Here is a 14,735-nt window from a genome sequence, read left to right on the forward strand (position 1 = left end):
CGATAATACTGTTTGTTTTTTAATACTGCACTAATTTTTAAAATGATGCTTGGTGGAATTATTGATGAACAATCAAAATTCATTAAAATTATTTTGAGAATCCATGATATCCAGAAAGTAAGAATGATTCCTCTGGTACATTCACTTCAAGAAGGCTTATGAAACTCCATTAGTGGATGCATCAATCCTGTTCTGGTACAACAGATGACAGAGCTGTTTTGGTAAATTGGAATGTATATTTTAAGGTAATCTAAGGAATTGGTAGAAGCAAGAAAGATAAAGTCTTTTATGAAAAAAGATCCAAATGGATTTATTTTTCTGAAAATTCAACAGGCTAATGGCAATATTGTGTGAGACACTTGTATTTTTAAAGTTAATTCTTCTTTCATAGTGGGACATCTGTTATTTAGAATAAGAATTCTAAAATGATAAGAAAAAAGGCTCTTTCTAAGCGTCAAATTCTCATCTTTTGACCCACTTTTTTGTGATAGCTGAGCTTTCTTTGTAGTCACATCATAGGCAACATAATTATCCTCAGTCACAGTACAGTATTGGAGAGATAGATGACGTGTTGGCACAAACTCTTTGAAATGTATCAAATCATAATTCAGCAATTTTGGAGCAATCAAAGCATAAAAATACAACATTTCCAAAGAGGTATTTATATACATGGCAGCCTAACTATTGAAGCTTCATTCAAAGCTACTAACATTAGGCATGGTTTTTTGTTTGTTTGTTTGTTTTTGGTGATAAAAACTAACTAAATATTTAAAGAAATAGAAAATAAAAAGCCCAATCTACAGGTCGTCTCAGAAGTTTTCAGATATGAACAAACTTTCCCACCTCACCAAATATTTTTATTCTTATTTTATAAGACAAAAATATAAAACTTGGTGAGTTCTTTACATTAAAAACAAAGCGAGATTTTATAAGCAAAAAATTAATTTAGCATACCCTCATCAAACCCTAGATACCTGCATTGATTATGAATTCTTTCGGGGTGGATGCTAATGTATGGTGAAACTGTTTTATCAACGTATGAACCAAATCCAAGGCGAAAGTCACGGGAGAAAAATGCCATTTTTCTAGATAAATCGTTGCCAACGGAATTTAATTTTTCTATATTATTGTGCATTGATGCTGAGACATCAACCAGATAATAAAGATCCACAGGATATTTCTTCAGAGGATGAATTTTCAGCATAAAATTAGCTTCAGCTCCTAGTTCAATAGAAGAAAAACATCATGTAGTCTTCATTTTAAACTTTTCAGGATAAGCTCTCAATAAATTAGTCACATTCTAGCACCTAGCACAATCATCACAAATGTGCACATAAATTTTGGAATATTCTGGTATAATTATAATAATTGTAGTATAATTACTATTGTAGTATAATTATAACGCAATTTGAAAATCATACCAATTTATTAGTCCCAAATCCTACAGTTCATTTCCCACAATTCTATAGGCTGAATAGGGATAATAACAAATGTGCCAGCTCTATATAAATGTTACAGGGTATCGTATCATTATATGAACCTCCATTGCCTTAGTAGCTAGAAAAACACAGTGCAAACAAGCAAGCGGCATTCTATCTCAAGACAGTGAGGGGGCTGTACTTGTGGAATGACTTGAGGAAAACTAGGAAGGTATATTTTTTAAAATGATCTCTTATTGGATGAAGGTATAAATTCATTCTTTTGGGTTAAAGTGTATTTACACAGGAGATGAGAAAACTCTAGTACTGTGTAGTACAGCAAGTTATTCAAAATAATTAGTACTTCGTCACTAGTTAATTGATAAGATTCTTCCCATCAGTTAGCCAAGAGAAGGAATGAGACAGTGGGCTAAAGAATGGTGCCCTGCAGTGCCACATGGAGGATCTGGGGCAGGTAGGGGTCAGCATTTGTCCAACACACAGTGGGTGTTCACATGCTGAGGAGGGGCCCCATGAGTGAGGCACCCACTGTGGACAGAACAACTGGATGAGAAGAGGGGGCTGCCACAAGGACAGATGTTGGGAGTCCCCGCAGGGAACTACAATTTTATTTAGTTCTCTGTCATATTACTATTAGATATAAGGACCGGGGTTATCCCCCCAACCCTCTATAGAGTTGGTACCTCTACTTTTAATTTAAAGTACATGGTGAAAAGGCATCTATTTAAATGTAAGCAATTCATAACTTGTAAATTTTACTTTTTGAAACTATTAAGCAAATGCTTTTTAAGTCATTATTTTTCCATAAGAATAGTCTGAATGGAAGACATTTTTAAAATAAACATCTTTTGTATACATAATTTACTTAAAGAACCTTCTAATTTATCAAATTATATTTTTGGTGTTAGTATAAAATAGCAATATTTTCTTTTCAATTATTTCACAAATCAGATGTTTTTCAGCCAAATTACCTACTGTATTCAAAATAATAAGGTTTTGCTGGTATATAATAATAATTATGGGAGAAAGGGCCTACTCATTCCCAATTTGCTTTTTTTTGTGCAGGCAACCCCTTTAGTGTAACGCTCCTGGGTTTTGGCCCATATTTGAAAGGAGAAATAGAGCATGCGTGGCCCAGCCCAGTCCATTCTCTCATCCCTTGCCTTCAGAAGTTAGGCTGCCTCCAGAGAGCATATCCTACATTCTGCTCTGCTTTTGGGCTTCTGTTGACAGAAAGACCCGTTCCTGTGGCAGTGTTCTGCAATTTGAGTGGAGAAATTAAATTCAGGGGAATGTTAGCCCCTGGTACACTGGGCCAGATTGATGAGAAGTAGAAATTCAGCACTACTGGGAGAGGGACTTGAACCTTGATGTGTGGATCAGTGTTTTTTGTTTTTCACTCAGACCCAAAATGTCGACTCTCTCTAGGTGAACTGCTGTTGATGAAAAGTATTGCCATCTTTGTAGATTTAAAAAAGATTGTTTTTGTAAACTGGCCACATGGTATTATGGTATTTTTATGTTGGTGAATCGTTGCAGTTTATGGTGGCTCTGTCTAAAGATGAATGGCTGTTTTCAGAGGTATTGCTAGATGTAATAGATGGTCAGCATATTGTGCCAGGGACCCAGCAAAGGTATGGGTTGGTGACCTCAGCAAACAACCAGAGCCTGTGTGGCATCAGCAAAGGCACAGTCCTTGGAGGTAAGCTATTCAGGGCCCTCCAACCAAATGCTAGCCACACAAAGGCGCTCAGCTGAAACCAGCTGCTCATAGCCTAGCAAGCAAATTCTGGTCTCACTGGCCTCAGCAAAGAAGAAGACTGTGAGAAAGCACTGCCAAATGTTTGGGGTGTGAGAGTGTTGGCTGCTGTGCCTTGATTTTGGATTCTATAGATTCTGACCTTAGCACGTATACCGGGGTCAGCTGAGGCCTCAGCAGAGAAGTTTCTAATAAAGAGGAAAAGAGAGTATTTCCATACACAGGCCTTTTAGTAATTGCTGGCAAGAATAATAATCAATATTTTTACACTGCGAGACCCCTGAGCTTGCTGTGAGAGTCTAGTTTTAAGTAGTCAATTCAAGGTAAATAGACCTAGATAGGCTGACCCCAAATCGTGCTCTGCTTGATAAGGAGGAAACCAAAGGGGTCAAGCTTGGATTACCATGTCATGCCCATCGGTTTGAGATGTTCCTCATAATATGCTCTCAAGTTGGCTTTGGATTGTATAATTATAAATAAAGGAGAAAACTCTTGGGAGCAGGTGTCCTAGGCATCAGTATTCCACAGTAAGAGGACATAGAAATACCTTTTTGTGGCACTGTGGATATTGTGTCCCTAGTTAACGTCCCCACTTAACCTTTGTACGTGATCTCATCGTACAGTCACTTATAAACTATTTTGGACAAGATGCCTGGGCATAATTTTGGAGGAGAAATGGAATAGGGTACAAAACAGGGGCTCAGAGAGACCCTGGAAATGATTTAATTAATGAAGTACTATGAGCCATGTCAGGGTTTCCAGGAAAATCTCCACTTCCCATCAGTGGTTTCAGAATTATTACCAAAGGAACTCTAGTTGGCATGGGGACGTGGCTATATGAAAAGGACAGCAGAAATATCCGGATAGACCATGGATCTCTGCCCTGACAGGGACCGCACCCTCAGTTTCATCACATGCTTAATGGCAATATCCATTGGTTTTAAACAAAGAGCCTGGGAATTTTAGGGAGGAGAGGGAAGGGAAGGGGAATGATTGCTCCTCACTTTTCCTCCTTCCTCCCAAGTAGGACAAGCCCCACTACAATAACTCCCTCCCACATTCACTCCTCCTCAAGCACAATATATGATTTTCAAAGCCATTTTACCTAAAGAATTTTATTAATTTTGCACAAGCCCTGTTGAATATATTTCTATTAATACTTTACAACTATCTGGGCTATTCCAGCTATCAGGAATTATTAAACAGTTATATGCAACTGGATTTGTTATATAAAAATTAAACTTAACCTGGCAGGTGCTCTCCAGATATTTTTAGTTGTAAGGTACCATGGGTTAATGTTTATATTGAATATTAATAGACGATATGTCAGTGTTCCCTTTTTAATTTCACATTAACTTAATTATAGCTGTTCTTGTCATTTTAGGGGATTTGGGTGTTGAAGATAAAAGTAATTATTGCTTTACATTTCTGGTATCTTTATTTGCCAGTCTCAGAAAGTAACCTAAGTTTCTACAACAGAAAACAAAATTCTGGTGATGCTTCATTTGCTTTTTTGTTTATGTACTTTGCTGCCATACTGCATTCTTTTCAATAGTTTTCTGTTTTTGGAATACAAGTAAATGTGAAGAATCTATTTGGGTGTGTGTTTATGTGAATGGCTTTAAAATATCATTCAGTTCTTCTGAATGCAGAGCTATCTAATTTTCCTTTTTTTTTTTTTTTTTTGGAATTCGAATCACATTATCTCACCAATTTTTCCTATATTAAACAATCAATTCTTACCACTAAACATAGGTAAGGCCAACTTTGGGGAAAATAGTTATAATTGACTATAATTTGGGGCCGACCATAACATTTCCTTCTTTTTTTTTTTACCTTTATGAATGTAGAATTTCAACACAGGGTAGAATCAGGTTAATTTCAACATTATAGTTCAAACTCATTACTTTTGACCCAGTAAAGGATTTAAGAGTCGAGAATCTAGTAGTTTAGTTTTCACTCACTCTCCTTACCTATTATTCATCAAGTTAAACATTTCAATTGAACTCCTCTAGCATGCCAGAATACTGGGATACATTCCTATCTACCCTTGCCCTTCTTGTCTTTTTGCCTGGATTATTTCTATAACCTCTTCATTTGTCTACCTCTATCATTTCATTTTCCTGCCATCATTATCTATACCACCAAATCTGTCTTTTCAAAATTCAAAATTGCTTATGTTTTGTCAACAGCTCTCCACCAGATGGCCAATACCCAATGGCTAAACACATCAGATCAAAGTTCCTACATAATACTTACTCTTGTCTACATCTTTAGCTCTAGCAAAACAAATCTGCTTTAATTTCCCCATATACACCCTACAAATGCATACTCCTATGCCCTGCTTGTGGTCCTTCCTCTGCCTGTGGTGGCCCAACCTCTTCTTCTTCGTGTAATTACCAGTTAAAGACACCACTCACTAATCTGCTCCTTCCTAAACTGAGCTGAGGGCCCCCCCCGCCCCGTGTTTCCATGGCAACTGGATCATACCACCATTTTAGTGTTTACCATATAATTATGAGATTCTAGACTGGGCATCTTTATCTTTTTTTTTTTTTTTTTTTTTTTTGCAGCTAAGAGCTACTCAATAAGATAATCTATGTAAAATATTTACCATAGTATTGCATATACAGTAAATGCATATGTTAGTAATGATCACTTACTACTACTAGATTTTAAGCAACACTAGGGTAAGAACTGTTTCTTCATCTCTGAAGCTTCTGTAGTTGGCACATACATAGTCACCCATAAATGTTTTATAGCTAAACTATATTTGAAGCACATTTTGGTACAACATTTCAAAGGGCCCACATATTTACCACAGAAAGAAGTCAGTATCTAGAATTATTTCCCACAGTGTAGGGAGAGCTTTCACAGAGTTTCTCTAAGAGGAAAACAGTATCATCTGGCTCCCAAATGTTCCTGCCACCACTTATATTATCTCCAGGAAAGCTTTATCCTCGTGCCTTTTGAGATTCTAAGGACTCAGACCCTCATTTCCTTCTACTAACTTTAAAGGGAAGAAGTGAGTCTGGGACAGAATTAGAAAGAAGACATGGGGGAGAGTTAATTACCTACTTAGAGCTATTGCCAATGATTGGTTTGAATACAAAGAATAAAAAGTGGTTAAAATGAGTTTTTAAACTACTCAAAGAATGGTGTGAGCATCCCTGATGTACTGGGCACAACAAACATGACTGCACACTAGGAAAAGATAAGTAAAAAGCATTCTGCATAAGATGAAATTTTAAAACCAAGAGAAAATGTGGAAAACTGTAAGTGGAAGAATTATAAGCCAATTTCTATTCATTATACTTCAGCAGTGGAAGGAGAAGGGCCCCCAAATGGGATCAGTTTATAATGGCAAGGTACAGACTCCAGTACATCTCCTAATTTCTGTGGGAAATAAAGCGAAGAATGTGTGCCAGCAAGTTCTCTTTTGTTTTCTAAATTTTGAAATTAAGAAAGAGGTAAGGCATATCTGGAAAATCTTACTAAATCTACACTAAATTAGAAGATTCTTTTTACCTGTTGTTAAAATGAACCGAGTTTGAAACATTTTCTTAAGTTAGTGAAATATAGGTTAAACTAATCCTTATCCTATACATTGTATTATTTCTAAATTAGAATTAGAGAATTCCCTTCTCTCTCCTATTTTCCTAAAGAGTTAATATCCAGTTTCCTTAGAGAACATCAACTAGGGTCAATAATCTACTTCTGTTATCATTTTCCATAAGATTCATAGGTGAAAATAAGAAAAAGGTAAAATTTAAAAAGTGAAAATTAAAGAAAATGTCATTTTTTAAATGTCTTTTAAAACATTCAATTAAAATATAGTCCTACTAACATTTTTAAGAAACCTAGTCAGGATATGATGTAGTGAATATATTCTTGAAAAATTCTTAACAGAGGCTACATTGGAAGTCATACATTTTTATCAGAGAAGAATAAAGTGATAAATCAAAGTTAATATTAAGAGCTCAATGCATTTTCCACTTAGGTATGCATTATATCAAGCCCTTGACTCTGATTCAACTCATGGTGAAAAGGACTTTTACATCATGGAGTATGTTTCTATATATCTGGGGTTGCCAGAATTTAGCTTTATATATTATGCCCTAAGACGGATATGTCTTTGATGTCAAATTCATTTTTAAGACCTTATTTTCAGTTTAATTTAATAAATATTTGCTATACATGGGGATTACAAACTAGTTCTGCCACACGGAGCTCACAACTATGTGGGAAAGATGACTTACACACATTAGACAATTATGCTAATTTGCACATAGAAATTCAAGTAGTAGCAGGAAATTTAATAAAATCAAGCTCTGCAATGACTGACATAAAATTATTTCTCTTTTTTCACTCTCCTGCTCCAAAATGATCTCTTCCCCACTGCGTTCACTTACCATCTCCTGTTGATGTCTCCTGTTTCTCTTCTATCTCCAAGTCCTATCTCTCCCCGAGCTTCAGCCTCATATAGCTAAGTCTCTCTCTCTCAACTTAAGACATCCCAGTTTAAATCAACACCACTCCATTCATACGGAGCAGAATTCCCTGCCACACTATGTTGCTTGCCAGATCCTGGGAGTCCCACATGGCCCATCAGTCACCAACTCCTGTGGATTCCACCTCTCCATTCTCCTCAAGTTTACCAGGCTTTCTCCTATGTCATTATCACTATCATTGCTTGTCTATAGCACTGAAACAATTTTCCAACTTTTGAACTGTTCATTTACAGTCTCAGAAGGACTAAATCATCATTATATCTACAAAAAAGAACAAGCTAAACTCATTGAAGTGTATAAATTATTTGTGACATACCAGTAGAAAAAATGCAACTGATAATTTTCATACTTGTGTATTTAAAAAAGAGCAAGACATTTAAAAGAATATACTTATATTTATAATAGGCAAATAATATATAATAAACTGCTAAAAATTAAGATTCAATTAGAAAAATAGGCATATTTGTATGGAGACACAAATCACACACAAAAAAAGACGAAGATGATTAACAGCTTAGGAAAAATGTTTAAACTTTCTAGTTCTAGGAAAAAGGCAAAAGAAAACAGCTAATGGACTAAACAAATAGCAGACATTAAAAAGAATGAAAGCAGACATGGTTGACTAATGAAAGGCTAAACAGAATATCGAATTTTTTTGTGAATAATGGAACAATATACATTAAAAAGTAAGTACATTGTCATACATTTGACCTAGCATTTCTACTGCCAGGAATGCATGCTAAAGAAATATGTGGTTATATACAAAGATACATGCATAATAAGTTTCAGTGAAGATGTGTTTTTAAAAACTTCATTCAGATTTGATTGGGATTGATTGTCTCACATTTATTGATTCACTTGGACTTTGTTATATTTATACACTATATTTATAGAGAACTGACATTATTATGCTATTATATTCAGGAGCATAAAATTCTTCTCCATTTATTCATATCTTCTATTAAGCAGCACATGGATCTTATACTTTTTATTATTATTATTACTTTTTATTATACTTTAAGTTCTAGGGTACATGTGCACAATGTGCAGGTTTGTTACATATGTATACTTGTGCCATGTTGGTGTGATGCACCCATCAATTCATCAGCACCCATCAACTCGTCATTTACATCAGGTATAACTCCCAATGCCATCCCTCTCCCCTCCCAGATCTTATACTTTTTTAAAAGTTTATTCCTAAACAGTTTACATTCTAGGTTGCTTTTATGAGATAATCACGCAATTGATCATTTTTCTTCATTGTATTTAATATTACAAAGGAAATTCACTGATTTTTGAATATTTTAATATTCTGCCAGAGTAAAATTTAAAAAAATTCATTAGTTAGTTTTACTTGATTTGTTTGGATTTTCCACGGCATGATAATTTTGCTTTATTTTTCAAAATGTTTATAACTCTTATTTAATTTTTAAAAACGTAATCATATTTATGTATACTTTTGAGAAGGATTTTAACATATCCTAAGGGAGTATTCTTCAATTCTGGTTTTGTCAGAAATGGGCACTAAATTTTATTGAATGATTTTTTGTTATCTATTGAGATAGCAATGTTTTATCTCTTTTTGGCAAACTAACATCATAAAAATAAAGCAATTCCAAAAATCAACTATCTTTGGTTTTCTAGCTTAAGTCTATTTGTTTGGTGATATTGTTCTTCTTATCGCATACAGTTAATTTGATTTGCTAAAATTTTATTAAGAATTTGATAATAGGGTTATGCTAACCTTGTAATAATTAAGTAGCTTCTAGGCATCCTCTAAAGTGATGGAATAGTTTAGGCCGGGCTCAATGGCTCACTCCTGAAATCCCAGCACTTTGGGAAGCTGAGGTGGGCAGATCACCTGAGTTCAGGAGTTCGAGACCAGCCTGGCCAACAAGGTGAAACCCTGTCTCTACTTAAAATACAAAAACAAAATTGCTGGACATGGTGGCAGACCCCTGTAATCTCAGCTATTCAGGGGGCTGAGGCAGGAGAATCACTTGAACCTGGGAGGCAGAGGTTGTAGCGAGCTGAGATCGCACCACTGTACTCCACCCTGGGTGACAGAGGGAGACTCCGTCTCAAAATAATAATAATGACAACAATCAATCAATCAATCAATAAAGTGATATAAGAGTTTATATACCACAGAGATAATGTATTCCTTCAGTATTTGAATGAACACGAAACATTCCTTCTCATGAAAGCATTTAGACCTAATGTCTTTAGGGAGTAGTGCTTATTGAGGGAGGTAATTATAATTTTTATAATTATAAACATTTATAACTTTTTAAACTTCTTGTATATTGGGTTTCTTAGGGTTCTCTATCTTGAGTCAATTTTAGACATATTTTCCTAGAAAATTATCTATATTATCAAGATTTAAACAGTTTATCATAGATTTTTATACTTAATATTTCTTAAAGGCTACTTTCTGAACTTTTTTCTATAATTATGGTTTATATAATTAGGTTATTTGATTTTTGTCCTCTTTTCTTAATTAGATTTGCCAATAATTTATCTATTTTATTAGACTTTACAGAGAACAAGTTCTTGGATTTATACATTCATTTTATTCTTTTTTTCCTATTTTGCATTTCATTAATTTTGCTTTGTTATTAAATTTAGGAACTCTTTTCTGTTTTTCTTATGAATTGTTTTGTTTATCTTGTTCTTGTATCTTTGAATGCTTAGTTCATCTGGATTCATTTTTCTTTAATAATAAAATCACTTAAAGTTGTGAATTTTCCTAACAACAACTTCAGTAACAACCCGTATATTTTGAAGTCTTGTTACTGCTATTATTGGCTTATAGGACTAGAGTTTCAATTTATTCTTGGAGATAGAATTATTTAAGAGAGGCTTCTCTGAAACTTGCCATTATTTAATATTTTATTTATCATTTTGTATTGATTTAAATTTTTATTATGCCATGCTTATAGATATTGGCATATAAGAACAGTTTTATTTTTAGAATTGTGTTTTCCTGCCTAAAGCGTAATTTATTTCTAAAAATATTCCATGGACTTTTGAAAATATTATTTATGTATCAAATGCTATTGGCTGAATTGTGTTCTGAAAAATTCATATGTTGGAGCCCTAACCTCCAATGTGATGGTATTTGAATAAGGGGTCTCTGGGAGATGTGATTAGGTTTAGATGAGGTCATGAGGATGGAGCCCACACGATGGGATTAGTGCCCTTCTAAGAAGAGATACTGGAGAGCTTTCACTCTCTCACTCTTGTGCATGTGTGTTCTCTCTCTTTATCACTTTCTCTCTGCCCTGTGTGGACATAGCAAGCCAGGATGAGACTACTCACCAGTAACCAAATCCACTAGCACCTTGATCTTGGACTTTCCATCTCCTAGAACCATGAGAAAATAAACTGTTGTGTATACCACCCAATCTATGGTACTTTGCTATAGCAGCCAAACAGACTAAGAGATTGTTTATTAATTATTTTTCTATTCTATTATATAATTCCTATTTACTTCATGTGTAAATATTAAGGTGTGGGTTTTTCAATTCTGCTGTTTTGAAAATCCTGTTGAAGGAAAATGAAGAGTGAAGAGGCAGGTATTGAGAATTCTGAAAGATTTGCAGGAAAGATGATATTAACAACTTACTCTTAAATTCAAGTGTGAACTGGGAAGTATTTCCAGACTCATTTGAGTATGAAAGCTGAAATATAATGGAATTACATGTGTGCTGAAAGGGACGATGGCCTGGATTAAGATCCTGAAGAATCAGGTAGATTAACAATGTAAAGGCTCTAGTTTATAGTCTTGCTGGGGGTATGGAAATGCATAAGAAATTGGGGATGTTAGAAGTAATCTCAGGCTCATATAGACCAGAAAAACTAGGACCTCAAACCTATTAGGATAACAGGAAAAGAAAAAAATCATTAAAGATGGTTGGGCAACTATAACATTAAAACGCAGCTTATATTCAGTGTGCATGAAGAAGCATAAGAAAAATAAATAAATAAATAAAATTCAGCTTATAATTGTCAAATCTCAAGAATTTAAAAATGAATAAAACAATTTTAAGGATGTAGTCATATTTACTAGAGGCAAGTGATACATGGTAAGCTTTATATAAAAGCTGCTGAAAATTGGCATTCAATTAGAAAAATAGGCATATTTGTATGGAGATACAAATTACACAAAAAAAGAGCTAAACATGGTTAACAGCTTAGGGATAATGTTCAAACTTTCCAGTACTGAGAAAAAGGCAAAAGAAAACACAGACGAGAGAGGCATGTGTAATTATAGGAATATCTAAGGGCAGAGTTTAGTGGATGCATTAAATTGGAATTAGGTGAACAAGAGCATATAATTTTTGTTTCACCCTCTCTCTTTCTCTTTTTCTAAAAAAGAATATATTTACCACACTAAATAGTTTTTTGCAATGGAAGGTGAGAATAGCTACCATCTTACCAATCTAATTACTTTCATTTTCGTATATTCCTTTCCAACTGTTGCTCACAATGTCCATACTGGGCTGTGTCATTATTTAATATGGGAAAGAGCATAGTTTTAATTGGAAACTGGGAATATGCCCAGGGCCAAGAAAGTAATGGATTTTGTTTTTCTGATAATCAGAGTCTGGAAGAAATAGCACATTTCTGGAATGGGGAAGGGAATGTGTCAAGAATAGTTATTTAAAAATTAATGACAGGACAGGACCACCCACAATGAAATGACGAAGGCTTGGATACAATTGCGAACTGCTTTAAACTACATGCATCTAATTAAGTGGTGCACATCTGTGTACCTTGATTTATCTTACTATATGTAACTTTTACACCAGGATTCTGTAGCAGTGGAGGAAAGTGAACAATGTCCAGTGGCCTACAACATAGGCCAAACTGTGAAATACACTGTGAAGGAAGGGGAAGTAAAAAAGAGGTATAGGAGAAAAGGTGTATATTAATCTCAGGGGTCATCACAAAATGGCCCAAGGTAATTATGATAATCATGAATTGTAGCCTTGTGATTAAAAGTCTATTACAAAAGCTCTAAGAACTTTGTAATAAACTTTTAATCACAAGTTGGTTGTGATTAAATCACAATCACATAAATATTGGTTGCTTGATTGATTTAATTTTGGAAGAGCCCTTCCAAAGGGGATCAATCAAGCTAACAAATACTTATGGAGTGCTTACTACATGCCAGGACTCTGCTAGGCATTGGAAAAATAGAGTGGAATAAACATGTCCCCTTGCTCCTAGGGCTCGCAGTAGAGTAGAAAAACACAATTACATCACAACCTGATCAGATTATGTGAATAGAACACATAATTAGAATATAGTGTGGTCAGGTTTGCAGTGTCCAAAGACACACAGCTGGCTGCAGGCACTATAAAGACTAGAATTCTAATTTCTTGATTCTGACTCCACTGTGGTTTCTACAATAACAATACTGCCTGCCACATAATATTGAAAATGAGCAAATTAAAATAAATTGCAATTTCAAGTTAAGAATCATTATAGATTTATTTGAAAATGACCAAACCTGGACGCAGTTGGATAGACACTTCTTCTGGTGTCACCTGGGTATTAATTTCATTTTCAGTGGGTATTATAACATGCACAGATGGGTATTCTATTGAATCAACCGAGCAGCCTTTGCTTATTAAATTGGAAACAATATCACAACGTTCACTTCTTGATCCACCTGAAATGAAATCCTGTTTAAAAGAAAGAAAATCACTGATGTTTTTAGTGTATATCACCTCAATTACATTCAAAGAAAATGACATCGCAAATATCGCGTTTTTGGTATTTTATATCATTTTAATTTCTTCTGATCCTTATGTTTTTACTTTTTCTACAAGAAAAACACAAGCAAAAATCCTACTTCACTTTCTGCATCTAAAACTTATTTGAGAAGGAAAAGCTCAGACTGAAGTTTCTCTGGTTGGCTTTTTTTTTTTTCCTCCATTTTGGAGACAGAGTCTCCCTCCTGATCCAGGCTGGAGTGCAGTGGCACGATTTTGGCTCACTGCAACCTCCATCTCCCAGCTTCTAAAAATTATCTTGCCTCAGCCTCCCAAATAGTTGGAACTACAGGCACATACCACCACACCCAGTTAACTATTGTATCTTTTGTAGAGATAGGCTTTTACCATGTTGGCCAGGTTGGTCTCAAACTCCTGACCTTAGGTGATCTGCCTGCCTCGGCCTCCCAAAGTGCTAGAATTACAGGTGTGAGCCACTGCACCTGACCTGGTTGGCTTTTTATTGGTTGTTATTTTCATCAATTTAGTATAATATTCTGGGGATATATATATATGAAAAGGTTTTTTTTTCCTACTCATGACTGAGTCTTTTTGACTTCCAAACATAGCAATTTGCACAGAAGTGAGACAATTCTATCCTATTCCCTTTGACAGTGAAATTTTTCCTATCATATATGCTGTGAAAGTATAACTATGCACCGAGCCTGCACTCTGAACTCTAACCATGCATGACACTCTGCATCAGACAGAAAAGGTAGGAGAGGAAGGGAATTCTTCAAGATATATAATGTCTTTCATAGATGTTAGAAAGGAACATGGGGCATTAAACTAGGTAACATTGATGATGCCCTTTCTATCCTAATTACTTTACAATTACTTATGTAGTGTAGAAGGGAAGAGAAAGCAAAGTACATGGAATGGCAGATTAACATGCTACATAATAGTGCAAGCAAACTGGATATATCTGGTTTAAACTTTGTAGAGACCTTTTGCTTTTGACTAGCTTTGAAAATTATTCAAGACAAGTTTACTTTGTTATCATTTATCTGTCCTAATCATGAGCAGGAAAAAAAAAAAAAAACCTGCCTCTCCCTTGCCTCTCCTTCCAGCCTTACTGGTTGAGGAATCATTGGCATCAGCCACATCCACACCTAAAGCGTGAGGGATCTTTCAAAATTAAATAATATATTCTTCCTCTCAATGACATCAGGTCAGCCTGCAGGGAGTGGACAGCTCCTTCTCTTAATGGCATGGATGGTGGCTGAGTCCTAAAACTGGCTGC

At 35.0% G+C, this 14,735-nt stretch overlaps 1 protein-coding gene and 1 non-coding gene across 3 annotated transcripts in view; both read right to left on the reverse strand.

Moving 5' to 3' along the window:
* ITGB8 (integrin subunit beta 8) overlaps positions 1 to 14,735 on the reverse strand; it is an 80,572-nt gene that overhangs the window by 30,626 nt on the left and 35,211 nt on the right. For both annotated transcript variants that reach the window (XM_023216012.1, XM_023216013.1), the window contains 2 exons: positions 13,228 to 13,402; positions 975 to 1,221 (listed from right to left, as the gene is read on the reverse strand). In XM_023216012.1, coding sequence (XP_023071780.1) covers positions 975 to 1,221; positions 13,228 to 13,402 — 422 coding nt within the window. The remainder of the gene's footprint in view (positions 1 to 974; positions 1,222 to 13,227; positions 13,403 to 14,735) is intronic.
* On the reverse strand, positions 2,836 to 2,906 carry LOC111545106. The gene has a single exon (XR_002732342.1). It is a non-coding gene; the product is annotated as a small nucleolar RNA SNORD56 (small nucleolar RNA).

Source organism: Piliocolobus tephrosceles, chromosome 8 (genome assembly GCF_002776525.5).
Source record: "Piliocolobus tephrosceles isolate RC106 chromosome 8, ASM277652v3, whole genome shotgun sequence".
Classification (NCBI taxonomy): Eukaryota; Metazoa; Chordata; class Mammalia; order Primates; family Cercopithecidae; genus Piliocolobus; species Piliocolobus tephrosceles.